At 62.5% G+C, this 13,896-nt stretch overlaps 2 protein-coding genes across 5 annotated transcripts in view; one reads left to right on the forward strand and one right to left on the reverse strand.

The window, feature by feature from the left end:
- The window catches only part of JPH3 (junctophilin 3), a 76,653-nt gene extending 72,014 nt beyond the window's left edge, over positions 1 to 4,639 (forward strand). The window contains exons 4-5 of the mRNA XM_019980308.2: positions 389 to 1,287; positions 2,845 to 4,639. Coding sequence (XP_019835867.2) covers positions 389 to 1,287; positions 2,845 to 2,925 — 980 coding nt within the window. The 3' untranslated portion in view covers positions 2,926 to 4,639. The remainder of the gene's footprint in view (positions 1 to 388; positions 1,288 to 2,844) is intronic.
- A 6,002-nt stretch (positions 4,640 to 10,641) lies between these two features.
- Positions 10,642 to 13,896, reverse strand: part of KLHDC4 (kelch domain containing 4) — a 31,478-nt gene continuing 28,223 nt past the window's right edge. For 3 of the 4 annotated variants that reach the window (XM_019979854.2, XM_070770427.1, XM_070770428.1), the window contains 4 exons: positions 13,133 to 13,341; positions 12,275 to 12,677; positions 11,695 to 11,823; positions 10,642 to 11,145 (listed from right to left, as the gene is read on the reverse strand). In XM_019979854.2, coding sequence (XP_019835413.2) covers positions 10,934 to 11,145; positions 11,695 to 11,823; positions 12,275 to 12,677; positions 13,133 to 13,341 — 953 coding nt within the window. In that variant the 3' untranslated portion in view covers positions 10,642 to 10,933. The remainder of the gene's footprint in view (positions 11,146 to 11,694; positions 11,824 to 12,274; positions 12,678 to 13,132; positions 13,342 to 13,896) is intronic. The other variant, XM_070770426.1, reaches the window with a different exon arrangement.

A 13,896-nucleotide genomic window follows, 5' to 3' on the forward strand; every position in this document is an offset into this window, starting at 1 on the left:
ACCCCAGGACCCAGGATGGGGCAGGGGCAGTGGGACTGTCACTTAAACTCCACGTCCTGCCTTGCGGAGGGTCACCCAGCACAAGACACTCTGTCCTCAGCAGGAACACATGGGGGTGCAGCCTGGGGATGCACTCTCGGACCTCGGGTCACCTCTGCAGCTGGGGGCCACCCCATCATCCTGATCCGGTCACCCTCAAAAGTGCCCACAGATGGGGATGGGGGTCTCCTCGGGACTTTGAGAACACTGTCCTCCCACTTTCTGTGCCCCCCCGCCACCCGCTGGCAGGCAGTGAGTGCTGCCTGGCCCAATCCTGGTCCCCTCTGGGCCTGAGCACAGAACCCCCCGAGTAACCTGCCCGCCGGCACCTGTCTCCTCCCTGCCACAGGGCTCGAGTACCAGCGGCCCAAGCATCAGCTTTCCAGCGACGACATCGAGGTGACCTCCACGGGGACGCCCCCGCAGCAGGAGAGCCCCGAGCTGTACCGCAAGGGCACCACCCCCTCGGACCTGACCCCCGACGACAGCCCCCTGCAGAGCTTCCCCGCCAGCCCCACGGCCACCCCACCCCCAGCCCCCTCCGCGAGGAACAAGATGGCCCACTTCTCCCGGCAGGTCTCGGTGGACGAGGAGCGGGGCGGGGACATCCAGATGCTGCTGGAGGGCAGGGGAGGGGACTACACCCGCAACAGCTGGGCCGAGGAGAAGGCCGGAGGCTCCCGCGGCGTCCGCAGCGGCGTTCTCCGCAGCGGCCAGCCGGCCGATGACTTCCGCACCCGGGGCGTGGGCCACAAGCAGTCCGGCAACCCCAAGCCCCGGGAGCGGCGGACGGAGTCCCCCACCACGTTCTCCTGGACTTCCCACCACCGGGCTGGCAACCCCGGCCCCGGGGGCCCCAAGCTGCTGGAGCTGGACGAGGAGAAGCTGAGCAACTACGAGATGGAGATGAAGCCCCTGCTGAGGATGGACTCCTACGCACAGGACGTGCACCCCCCGAAAAGACGCTACAGCAAGGGGGGCGCCGGCCGGGGCCCCGGGGAGGACCACCGCCCCGAGGACCGGGCCTTCGGGGCCCAGAGACTGCGGTCCAAGTCCCAGAACAAGGAGCACGCCAGGCCGGCCCCCTGCGCGGAGCCCGCAGTGCAGAGGCTGGAGAGCCTGAGGCTGGGGGACAGGGCGGAGCCGCGGCTGCTGCGCTGGGACTTGACCTTCTCCCCGCCCCAGAGGTCCTCGCCCGTAGCGCTGGAGTCTGACGATGAGAACGGGGACGAGCTCAAGGCCAGCACAGTGAGTGGGCACCAGCTGTCCGGGGCAGGGTCGGGGATGGGGGGTGGACAGCGAGAGCCCGACCCCGCCCATCCAGCTCTCAGTACCCTCCCCCGCAGGAAGCCCACCTACGGGGATTCCCCAACTGCCTCTGACAGCTCCACGAGAGGGTTACTCCCCCGGGCCATCTTTCCAGCAAAAGCACCTGGGTGGTTCTGAAAGCTCCCCCAAAAGAAATGGGCATCCTGAAACACCCATCCCCAGACCTTACTCCAGCTTTCTCAGACCTCTCCCCCTGCTGTCCTCACCTTTAAGAAAAGTTCTGTGTCTTGGACGGAAACCCAGAGGCCAGACAGAGCAGGTGGGACACAGGCGTGTCCGCTCCTACGTGGGTGAGATGGATATAGTGCCTCAGGCCCTTGGGATCAGATACCCAGGGCGGGGCTGTGACCCAGGTTCCTCGGGCCTGTTGGGGGTGGGGCGCCTCCTGCTCAGCTGTGAAGTCCACGTTGTCTCCTGCACACCCACTGCGGAGGGCAGGCGGTTTGGAGGAGAGGACAGAGACCTGGGCCAGACTGAGTGCTGGGGCTCTTGCACCCCGGAGGGACCCCCCCAGGTCCCTTGCTCCCCCCACCCCTGGCTCCCACCTGGAAGTAGACACTCCCTGCCTCCTCGACCGCATGGCGGCAGGCAGGACCCATGAAACTTCGACCACGGCCCAGCGGCTGACAGACGCCCCGTGTGACCAGCCCTCAGGGCCCCTCGCAGCGTGCCCAGTCCCCAGCAGCCAGTGTGAGCCTGTGTCCAAGTGGAGGGCTGTCCTGAGACACGCCTGCCCTCTCTGAACCCAGGTGGTCCTCGCGGACTGAGCACCCAGCTGTCCTTCAGAAACATGTGTGGTGTGTGTGCACGCGCACGCGGTTAGTTTAGGAAGCCAAGCAATGGGCAGAGTGGGAGATGCAGGAAGGGCTTTATACTTAGCCCCCTGAACCGTGCTCCTGCTTTAAAACCTCTTAAAGCGCGTCTTGGGTGCTTTAAGACAAAGCTACTTATGGGAGCACCACCACTGCCGAACCCTTCCATGGAAGGGCTTCCCACAGAGACCTGGGGTGGCGGGGGCAGCCGCTCTGTTTGTCCCTGTACAGCCCTGGGGCCTGCAGAGGGTTGAGGTCCAGGGAGGGAAGGGCTGGGGTCGCGTGCCCTGGTGGGCTTCGTGTCCCAGGATTGCACAGGGGGCTCCCAGTGGCTGCACGCCACAAGCCTGTGGAGAGGACTGGGAGAGCTCTGCCCTCCCTGGGTTGGGGCCACGCTTGGGTGGAGGGGCCACTTCTGAAGCCTGGTTGTGCAGAGCTGGAGGCAGCGACACCATGCCAGGGGGCGACCGTGTTCAGAGACCCGGGGCAGGAGAGGTGCGGGCCTGAAGGGCTTCAGAGTCCAGACTTGGACGCTCGAGGGAGCCTCTGAATGGTTCCTCAGTGATCCATGTCCGTCCCCCCGCAGCCTCCTGGAACCCCTAGTTTGGCTCAGGAGGAGGGGAGCGGCCTCAGGCTCACCTCACCTTTTCTCCTTCTGTTCCAGGGCTCTGCGCCGATCCTGGTTGCCATGGTGATCTTGCTAAACATCGGAGTCGCCATTTTGTTTATTAACTTTTTCATCTGAGGAGATTGTCACATTCGCAAAAAACAGTTGGGGTACAAACGGGAGACGTTTCAAAGCGAAACAACAAAAGGGAAGGCTCGTCGCTTGGACACCCAATGACAACTTCCGAGTCTTTTCACAGAACCACACGATTGGGTATTACTCACAGTTTGCCTTTTTTTCTGGGTAATGTTTTTTGGATTTTAGCCACAGTTCCTTGCTTGTATAACACTATGCTGTGTGGCATGGCAGAAGGAGGCCAGCACGCCGACCCTCCAGCTTGACGTGGAAAGAAAAGGGATCCCGGCAAGTCCGCGGCAAAAAAAAAAAATCGTCGTCGTCATCACACTCCATCTGGGACGTGGAGGGGGCAGCCTGGGCAGAGGATCTGGTGGTCCAGCCGTGGGGGGCTGGGGCGGGGTGGGGCGGGGGCCAGCGGCTGGGGACGGGCCGCACACAGGGAGTCCAGTAACCCTGCGTTCCTGTTCTGGACGAGCGGGTGATAGGCGTGGGCATCCCCCCGGGCCTTGTTCCGTCTCAGACCTCTGCTGCACACCAGGAGGGGGGGCAGGCATCTGCCCTCTCTCCTGCCCGTGAAGCCATCACACCCCGGTCCCTGGCACTGCCCCACGGCCCTCCTCACAAGGCCACCTCCCCACACCGAGTCTTATAGCCAAGTCCTTATTTTTCTCACTGTCTCTCCCTCTCCCACCGACCCAGGCCCCCAGGGCTGCTGTGCAGTGGGCGTCCAGGGGACTGGCACTGGGGGCAGGAGAGAGGGAGCACTGTGGTTGGGGATGGGGGAGAGGCCTCATGGGGACAGCCTGCCGTTGGGCCTGGGCCCCAGCACGTGGCGCTCGTGCACTGCGGGCGCAAGATGACTGTCCAGGCTCCTGCCGAGGTCCACAGTCCAGGCTCCTGCCGAGGTCCACAGCACGGTCGGCCCCCACGCCACGTGGTCCTCTCTGGCTGTCTCTGAGCCCGCAGTCTCCACATTCTCGTCCTGTGCCTGCCTCCACTGCCCCGGCAGACACGTGTTTTCTTCCTAGATGCCTCACGCGCACTTGGGGGCTGGTCGGGTCCCAGGACAGGAATGTGGTCGCAACCCAGGGGGGCTTGACAGCTCCTGAGCAGTCATGACATATCCACCTCCAGAATATGCAACGTACTTGTTTCAGCCCCACAAGACCAGGTTCTGGTGTGTCTGCCGCCAGCGCTGTCCACCATCCAAACTAAACACCAAGGTCCCAGACCGTCTGGGTGCCCGCCTGGCGGGCCGCGTGCGCGGATGCGTGTGTGGGGCCCGCGCTCAGCCTGGGAAGGCCCAGGGCTCGGCGCCCGTGGGCTCTGCTTGCTCTGCTTCTGTTCAGCTGTCTCTCTGCTGCGTTTCGAGCAGATTTCTTTACTACACTGCACTGGATTGCTATATTTTTAACCAGAAATAAACTAAAGATTAGAGCATGTTCCAGTTAAATTCAGTTCTTTTTTTTTTTTTTCTGTTACAGACTCACCCCCTGTTCCTTTTCCCAGTTGGGTTGAGTTTGGGGGTCTTCTTCGGGGGAGTGGGGGACACAGGAGAGGGAGGGAGGATCTGCAGAAGATACATTTCTGATGCTGTTACATTCTAAAGGGATGTTCCATGTTTTTGTACATCTTTGGTTCTTTTTTTTTTTTTTACTACCGCGTGGTTGCCGCAGCCCTGGAGAGAACCAAATAAACATGCCTGCTCCTCGCAGCTCTGCGCGTCGTCTGTGCTGGGTGTGTGTCCTGTGTTTCCATCCGCGACACTGGGTAAAGGTCAGAGACCTCTGGTACATTCTGGGCACTGCAGGACACAGATGGTACCCGCGCAGGCAGGTACCCGCACAGGTTTTCATTCACATGCAAACACCCTGAGCCGCGTGCAAGACAGCGGCAGCACAAACGCCCATCATTCGAGGCAGGGGTCTCACCGCAGGCAGGCTGGCATCCCATCCCGCGTCCGGCTGCCGGCAGCACCCCTGAAAAACGGAGCAGCGCCTGCTTGAATGGGGAATCCCAGGTGGGTTCCGCCAAGACCATCACACCCTGGGGCTGACGGGCTCTGCAAGCTAGTTTTTAACCGGTTTCCAGATGGTGGTCAAAGACGGGACTGCCTCGCAGGCCGGCCGGCCAACCTGTTGGCACCCCGGGTTTCCCAACAAGCACATCCACGGGCTCCCTCCGGGCCAGGCCGGCTGACCCGCCACTGCCAGACACGTCCTGGGTGGACACGCGGGACGGAGAAGAACAGGAGTGGTGGCAGCACCAGTGGTGCGGAGCGCTGGCAGGCTTTAATTAACCCCAGAGCAGCCTCGCGAGAGGCATCTTGTCCCCTGACAGCTGCTTCCGAGCTCGAGATGTGAAAACCAGGGCAGAGAAACCGAGAGACCTGGGCTGCTCGGCTAGGCTGTGGAGAACGGGGTGGGGCGCCCCCAGGCTGGGAGCTGGAGCTGCACCCGGACAACCGACGGGGAAGACGGGGTCCGTGCAGAAGAGCTCGGCGTGGCTGCAGGAACGCAACTGTGGGCCCACTTCCCTGCTGGACGCCCTCCGTGGGGGCTCTGTGGGAGCGTAAGGGCACTCTCCACTTTTCTACCTTCAGGAAGCCCACAACTCCCTCAGGAAGTGTGCAGAGTGCAAGGCGGGTGCCCAGACTCCTGGACGGCCCGGAAAGTCCCCCAGCGTGCCGGCCTGCTCATCAAACGGCTCCCCTTTGTTTCTAGAGTCCCACTTTGGACAGTAAGTCATATGGCCACCCCACTTAAAAACCCAAGAGAACATTCCCGAGAGCCCCAGGGAAAGGTCCAGGTAACAAGCTCGGGACATGACGGACTTGTTGAAGCCGACGAATGTTGGGGAGAGTGAAACGAGCTGCTTCTGTCTTTCGCCCTTTCTTAGTTTGGGTTTTCCTGACCCAGCAGCAGGACCAGGCCTGCGGGTCCCCCCAGGCCCCTGGGCAGAGGCCATCTCCTCTGGGTGAAGCTCAGCTCACCCAAGGGCTTGCCTCCAGCTCTTCCTGCTTTTGTCTCGGAAACTTGATGTACAGTGCCTGCCACACATCACAACCCCTGTGCCCACGGCCACACGTGGCCAGCTCACGACACCCAGCTCATACTGTCCTGGCGTCATGAGTCTCATGGGGGATGCGGGTTTTCTACCAGGCAGTTTGGTAAGAGGAGGACCCCATACAAGGGCGGAGTGACGGGCAGCCAGGCTCAGGCTGGCCGGTCTTGCTCTGCCCAGAGTTGCCCACATCAGGAACCCGGCAGGAAGCAAGACCAAGAAACCACAGGCCCCAGTTACCAACCATGTCTCTGACTCAGCCTGAAAGGAAGCAAGCACAGCTGCCTTTGTCTCTGTAAAACTAGAGACAAAGCTGTGCTTGTACTGCGTGTGCATGAGCCCAGGAACACTACCTCTGGGACACTGTGCGCCCGCACTGGGGATGTGAAGGCATGGGCACAGACACATTGGGGTACTGGCCACCCAAGGGAGCAGCAGGACAGAGACAGCCAGGCCAGGCAGGGGAGACCAGAACAGGAGGACCCCATGAGGGCGATGGAAGGAGGACACTGCACTGACCCTGTCCCATGAAGGGAAGCCCCTGTTCTGTACAGGAGAGCCCCAGTTCAAACCAGGCAAATCCCCTCTCCTTCCAGGAGAATCCCCTCTCCTCCAGGGGAAGCCCCTCTCCTTCAGGGGAAGCCCTTCTCCTCCAGGAGAACCATCACCTTCCAGGAGAATCCCCTCTCCTTCCAGGGGAAGCCCCTTTCCTCTAGGGCAAGCCCCTCTCATCCAGGAGAACCCTCAGATTCCAGGACAATCCCCTCTCCTTCCAGGGGAAGCCCCTCTCTGCCAGGAGAAGCCCCTCTCCTGAAGGAAAACCCTCAGATTCCAGGAGAAACCCCTCTCCTTCCAGGGGAAGCCCCTCTCCTCCAGGAAAACCCTCACCTTCCAGGAGAACTGCTCTCTTTCCAGGAGAAGACCCTCTCCTCCAGGAGAACCCTCACCTTCCAGGAGAATCCCATCTCCTTCCATGGGAAGCCCCTCTATTGCCAGGGGAAGACCCTCACCTTCCAAAGGAAGCCCCTCTCCGCCAGGAGAACTGTCACATTCCAGGGGAATCACCTCTCCTACCAAGGGAATCCCCTCTCCTCCAGGAGAATCCCCTCCGCTTCCAGGGGAAGCCCCTCTCCTCCAGTAAAACCCTCACCTTCCAGGAGAATCCCCTCTCCTTCCAGGGGAAGCCCCTCTCCACCAGGGGAAGCCCCTCACCTGCAGGAAAACCCGCACCTTCCAAGAGAATCCCCTCTGCTTCCAGGGGAAGCCCCTCTCCTACCAGGGGAAGCCCCTCCCCTCAGGAGAATCCCCTCTGCTTCCAGGGGAAGCCCCTCTCCTTCCAGGAGAATCCCCTCACCTTCCAGGGGAAGCCCCACTCCTACCAGGGGAAGCCCCTCTCCTCCAGGAGAATCCCCTCTCCTTCCAGGGGAAGCCCCTCTCCTCCAGGAGAATCCCCTCTCCTTCCAGGGGAAGCCCCTCTCCTCCAGGAGAATCCCCTCTCCTTCCAGGGGAAGCCCCTCTCCTCCAGGAGAATCCCCTCTCCTTCCAGGGGAAGTCCCTCTCCTACAGTAGAACCCCCACTTTCCAGGAGAATCCCTTCTCCTACCAGAGGAAGACACTCTCCTTCCAGGGGAAGCCCCTCTCCTCCAGGAGAATCCCCTCACCTTCCAGGGGAAGCCCCTCACCTTTGATGGGAAGCCCCTGTCCTCCAGTAGAACCCTCACCTTCCAGGAGAATCCCCTCTCCTTCCAGGGGAAGCCCCTCTGCTTCCAGAGGAAGCTCCTCTCCTCCAGGGGAAGCCCCCCTCTCCTCCAGGGGAATCCCCTTGGCTTCCAGGGGAAGCCCCTCTCCTACAGTAGAACCCCCACTTTCCAGGAGAATCCCTTCTCCTACCAGGGGAAGTCCCTGACCTTCCAGGGGAAGCCCTTCTCCTCCAGGAGAATCACCTCTCCTTCCAGGGAAAGCCCCTCTCCTCCAGGAGAATCCCATCTGCTGCCAAGGGAAGACCCTTTCCTCGAGGAGATTCACCTCTCATTCCAGGGGAAGCCCTTCTCCTCCAGGAGAATCCCCTCTCCTTCCAGAGGAAGCCCCTCTGCTCCAGGAGAACCCTCACCTTCCAGGAGAATCGCCTCTCCTCCAGGAGAATCCCCTCACCTTCCAGGGGAAGCCCCTCACCTTCGAGGGGAAGCCCCTGTCCTCCAGTAGAACCCTCACCTTCCAGGAGAATCCTCTCTCCTCCAGGAGAATCCCCTCTCCTTCCAGGGGAAGCCCTTCTCCAGGAGATCCCCTCTCCTTCCAGGGGAAGCCCCTCTGCTGCCAGGAGAATCCCCTCACCTTCCAGGAGAAGCCCCTCTCCTCCAGGAGAATCCCCTCTCCTTCCAGGGGGAGCCTCTCTCCTCCAGGAGAATCCCCTCTCCTTCCAGGGGGAGCCCCTCTCCTCCAGGAGAATCCCCTCTCCTTCCAGGGGGAGCCCCTCTCCTCCAGGAGAATCCCCTCTCCTTCCAGGGGGAAGCCCCTCTCCTTCCAGGGGAAACCCCTCTCCTCCAGAATCCCCTCTCCTTCCAGGGGAAGCCCCTCTCCTCCAGGAGAATCCCCTCTCCTTCCAGGGGAAGCCCCTCTCCTCCAGGACAAGCCCCTCTCATCCAGAAGAATCCCCTCCCCTTCCAGGGGAAGCCCCTCTCCTCCAGAATACCCTCTCCTTCCAGGGGGAGCCCCTCTCCTCCAGGAGAATCCCCTCTCCTTCCAGGGGGAAGCCCCTCTCCTTCCAGGGGAAACCCCTCTCCTCCAGAATACCCTCTCCTTCCAGGGGAAGCCCCTCTCCTCCAGGAGAATCCCCTCTCCTTCCAGGGGAAGCCCCTCTCCTCCAGGACAAGCCCCTCTCATCCAGAAGAATCCCCTCCCCTTCCAGGGGAAGCCCCTCTCCTCCAGGAGAATCCCCTCTGCATCAAGAGAAGCTCCTCTCCCCCAGGAGAATCCCCCCCCCCCTTTCCAGGGAAGCCCCTCTCCTTCCAGGAGAATCCCCTCACCTTCCTGGGGAAGCCCCTCACCTTCCAAGAGAATCCCCCCTCCTCCAGGAGAATCCACTCTCCTTCCAGGGGAAGCCTCTCTGCTACCAAGAGAATACCCTCTCCTTCCAGGGCATGCCCCTCTCCTTCTAGGAGAATCCCCTCTCCTCCAGGAGAATTCCCTCCCCTTCCAAGGGAAGCCCCTCTCCTTCCAGGAGAATCCCCTCACCTTCCAGGGGAAGCCCCTCTCCATCCCAAGGAACTCCTACTCCATCCTGGGTAATTCTGTCTGTCCAGGGGAGCCTTCAATCTGTCTAGGGTGTCCCCCTTCATCCCAGGTTACCCCTTCTGTGCAAGGGAGCCTCCTGTCACTCCAGCGGAGCCCCTTTCCTGTCCCAGGTACCCCCTCTCAGTCTAGGGGAGCCCCCACCCTATCCAAGGGAGCCCCATCTTTTCAGGGGAGACCCACATCCATCCAGGGGAGTCCCCTGAGTCCCCTCTCCGTCCAGGGGCCCTGCATCCGTTCCAGGGAGCCCCTTCACGGGAGGACCACTTCTCCATCCAGGGGCCCTTCTCCACCCAGGGAGTCCCCCCTGTCTAAGGGAGTCCCCTCACTGTCCAGGGCAGTTCCCCCTCAATCCAAGGAGAGATTCCTCTGTCCATGGGCACCCCCTCCCCACCTGGGGGCCCTGCTCCATCCAGGGGATCCCCTCTCCACCCTGGAGTGCCCCCACTCCATCCAGGGGAGCCCCGTCTCCACCCTGGGGCATCCCCTCTCCACCCTGGGGAACACCACTCCATCCAGGGGAACTCCCTCTTCAAACAGGGGAGCCCCTCCCCACCCTGGGGAGCCTCCACTCCACCCTGGGGAGGCCCCTCTCCATCCTGGGGTACCCCCTCTCCACCCTGGGGAGCCCCCGCTCCATCCTGGGTTGCTCCCTCTCCACCGAGAGGAGCCCCCTGCCGCCCTGGGGAGCCCCCACTCCATCCAGGGGAGATCCTCTCCATCCAGGAGGCCCCCACTCCGTCCTGGGGAGCCCCCTCTCCACCCTCTGGAGCCCCCTCTCCATCCTGGGGAGCGCCCACTCCATCCAGGAGAGCCCCCTCTCCACCCTGGGGCACCCTCTCTCCACCCTGGGGAGCCCCCGCTCCATCCTGGGGTGCTCCCTCTCCACAGAGAGGAGCCCCCCTCCATCCTTGGGAGCCCCACTCCATCCAGGGGAGATCCTCTCCATCCAGGGGTCCCCATTCCATCCTGGGCAGCCCCCTCTCCACCCAGGGGAGCACCCCCTCCATCCTGGGGAGCCCCCTCTCCACCCTAGGGTGACCCCTCTCTACCCTGGGGAGCTCCCCTCCATCCTGGGGAGCCCCCACTCCATCCAGGGGGCCCCCACTCCATCCAGGGGAGCCCCCCTCCACCCAGGGAAGCCCCCACTCCACCCAGGCGAGTCCCCTCTCCACGCAAGGGAGCCCCCTCTCCTTCCTGGGGAGCCAGTGAGAGAAAGGGGTGGAGCCCATCCAAAGGTGGGGAGGGGAGGTGGGCTCACCAGCCAGCCAGCACAGCACGGAGCAGGCAGGAGGCCCACGGAGGGCCCAGGCAACCCGGACACGGCAGACACACCAGGAGACCCCAGGCCAGGCCCAACGGCACAGCAATCAGACCACCCACCGACAGGCACTTTATTTTCCAAAGAACCAAGAAAACTGTACAGCAAGCGGTAGGAGGCTACCGGCACCTTTTAGACACGAATGAGACGGCTGACTGTGCAGTCAGGCAGAGCTGGACTCCTGCTCCAGCCGAGGGAAGCCCCGTGGGCCCCACGTCCCACCAGGTGCTGCACTGTGGACGCAGCTCACCCTCGCCCTCAGTCCGGCCCCGACCTGCCAGAGGCCCAGCCAGATGTGCAGCACAGAAGAGGGGCAGCGCCTCGGGCCAGGCCAGTTTATTTTAAGCCACAGGGAACCGCGCCTCCCTCGGTCCATCTTCCGGCCGAGCCGTCGTAGAAGGCCTGGGCCAGGGCCTGCGCGGCCCTCAGCACCCTCCTCTCCGGGGCGCCAGGCCCGACGCTGTCCCGCGCACACCTCAGCCAGTGCTGCTCCGTCCTGGGCAGGTAGTCTGCCAACAGCTCGCCAGGTGCCACCGAGGGGTGCTCCTCTGGTGGGGAAGGAGAGAGAAATATGTTCAGTGAGGAAGGGGCCCACGTCCTGCGGAGCGAGCGTGTGAGCACCCCACTTCCATGGAGGACTGCACGAGGAAAGAGCACAGGCCCCGCTCACAGCAAGCGCTCACACGCCCTCCGCACAGTGAGACACGCACACCGGCTGCCTGCCTCGGGGGCACGTCTACACAGCAAAGTGAAAGAAGTTAGTTGCTCGGTTGTGTCCAACTCTGTGCGACCCTGTGGTCTGTAGCCCACCAGGCTTCTCTGTCCATGGGAGTCTCCAGGCAAGAATACTGGGGTGGGTTGCCATTTACTTCTCCAGGGAATCTTCCCGACCCAGCGATCGGACCCGGGTCTCCTGCATTGCAGGCAGATTCTTTACCATCTAAGCTGCACAGCAAAGTAAGCTTTAACAAAAACCTAGTAAACTTTAAAATCTTGTTACCAAAAAAAAGGAGGGGAGCTGTGAGCTCGGGGGAGCGGACCCCTCCCCTGGCCCCACGCTCCTCCCCTCCCCCTCCTCCCAGTGCCCCAGCACTCACCCCCGCCCTCCTCGCCGCTCTCCTCCTCCTCCTCCTCCTCGTCCTCGTCCTCCTCCCCGCCACCTTCGGCACCCTCAGCCTCCTCACTGTCCTCGTCCGAGTCGGTCTCCTCCAGCCACTCCTGAGATTCTTTAGGCAAAGGGGAGAACCAGTGTCAGTGCGGCTGCCCTGAGGACGCCACCCTCTGCCTAAACACTGGGACGTGAGCGCAGGGCCCACCCAGCACGTCTGGGGCTCAAGGCCAACACCTCATCCCTGCCTGTCACAGCAGGGCTGGGCAGGGAGGCTGTGCTCCGAGACAGGAGGGTCTCTCAGCCACTCCAAGCCTCTCCCCAGACTGAAGATCTGAAGGTACTTCAGCCTCAGCTCAGGACTCAGCAGTGGCCTGCCTGTGGTATGACAGGGCAGTGGGGAGGAGGGTCCACTCCGGGCACACAGGGCCCCTTGGGGAGAACAGGTGTCCAGGCCACACTGCCTGGGGTGAGTCCGGGGCTCACGAGTGGTGTTGGGGTGAGCCCACGCCCTCCCCGGGCCTGCAGGCACTCTCTGTGGGCGCGGGGTGGACGGCGCTCCCCCTCACCTGGGTCTGTCTCTACCAAGACCATCCACTCTTCCATCTTATGGAGGTCCAGGCAGTAGAGGTCGCTGAGGGTCACCTGGCGGTCGCCAGCCTCAAACATGCCACCGTAGAGGTAGAGGCGCCCGTGCTTCACGGCCAGCATGGCATTGGAGCGGGGGCTGGGCTCCACCGGGGCGACACCTGCTTCCTCGGGGCCGTCGTCGTCATCCGACTCCAGCTGTCCTGCCACTCCCGGGGCAGCAAGCACCTGTTTGATGGTGACCACGGTCCCGTCCTCTGAGACCACCTCCCTGACCACCTCCAGGGGCTCCTGGGCACTGGGCCCCTTCGCCGCCTGCTTGTCGGCGCCCCCGGGCTCCGCCTTTCTGCCCCGCCTGCGCCTCCTCTTCTCCGCCTTGGGCCCCTGCGGACGGAGAGCGGGCAGCATGATGGGCGAGCGCCCAGGTGTCAGAGGACCCCCGCCCCCGCGCCCGCCCCTCGTCCCGGGCCACACCCTGCCAGGGTGACCTCTCGGAGGGCCGAGCCACAGCACAGCACTCACGCCGTCCGGCCCCCATCAGAGGCGCCGGGGGACTTCGCCCGGAGCCAGTCTTCCCCACAGGGTGGACCGCCCTCCTTTTTGGCCCTAGGGCTGTGTTTCTGAGGCCCCCGACCTGACGCAGCCCCAGGGAGCTGAGCCCCGGAACAGCAGCCCGAGCCACGCTCCCAGCCTGTGCTGGCATCAAGGGCAGGGGCGACCTGCTCCCCGCCTTCAGTGATGGTGAAGACGGTGACGATGGTGCCACAGAGCTCCACAGACCCAGGGACAGGGGAGGCCCTGAGGTGAGGGAGGTGTCGCAGGCCGGGGGCCCACGCTACCTTCAGCTGCCCTGCGAACCAGCGGTTCCTGATGGGGTCGTAGAAGTGCAGGTCGTTGAGGAAGTCCCCCTCCAGGCTCTCCTCCTCCTCCTCGTCACACACCCCCCCAAAGAGCAGCGTCTGGTGGTTTGGGGCCACAGCCACTGAGAATCCGGACCTCGGCGTGGGCTTGGCTCCAGAAGGGTTAATCCGTGTCCACGACCACTTGCCTGCCAAGGAGAGGAGGTAGGGACCCATGGACCTGCAGGAGGGCACAGCCGTGGTCTGTGCCTCCCGGGCCAGCCTCCCCAGGGCCGGTCTACGCAGAGGTCGCCCGTCCACACAGCCTCCCCACATTCGCCTGGCATACTGAGCAGGTGCTGTGAAGGCAGGGGTGAAGAGGAGGCCGGCCTACTGGCTCTGGGACCCCTCATACCACGCCCTGGGGCAGGCCAGCACTGCAGTCCTTTTTTGAGAAAAGCCAGTATAAAGCACTGTTATAGCAATAAAAAAAACCTAAACTCGTATGTAGTGCAGGAGATGGCTGTAGGGTGGGGAGGAGGCAGTGGTTTCTCTCACCAAATCACTAGTTTTTGAGCTTTAAAAAATGAACAATGGGAAGACACCTAAGTGACTACCGACAGAAGAAATGGATGAAGCAAGATGCGATATATATACACAGTGGAATATGACTCAGTCATTAAAAGGAATGAAATAGCGCCATTTACAGCAACGCGGATGGACCTAGAGATGATCATCTGAGACAATATCATATGATATCATTT

Source organism: Bos indicus, chromosome 18, assembly GCF_029378745.1.
Source record: "Bos indicus isolate NIAB-ARS_2022 breed Sahiwal x Tharparkar chromosome 18, NIAB-ARS_B.indTharparkar_mat_pri_1.0, whole genome shotgun sequence".
Classification (NCBI taxonomy): domain Eukaryota; kingdom Metazoa; phylum Chordata; class Mammalia; order Artiodactyla; family Bovidae; genus Bos; species Bos indicus.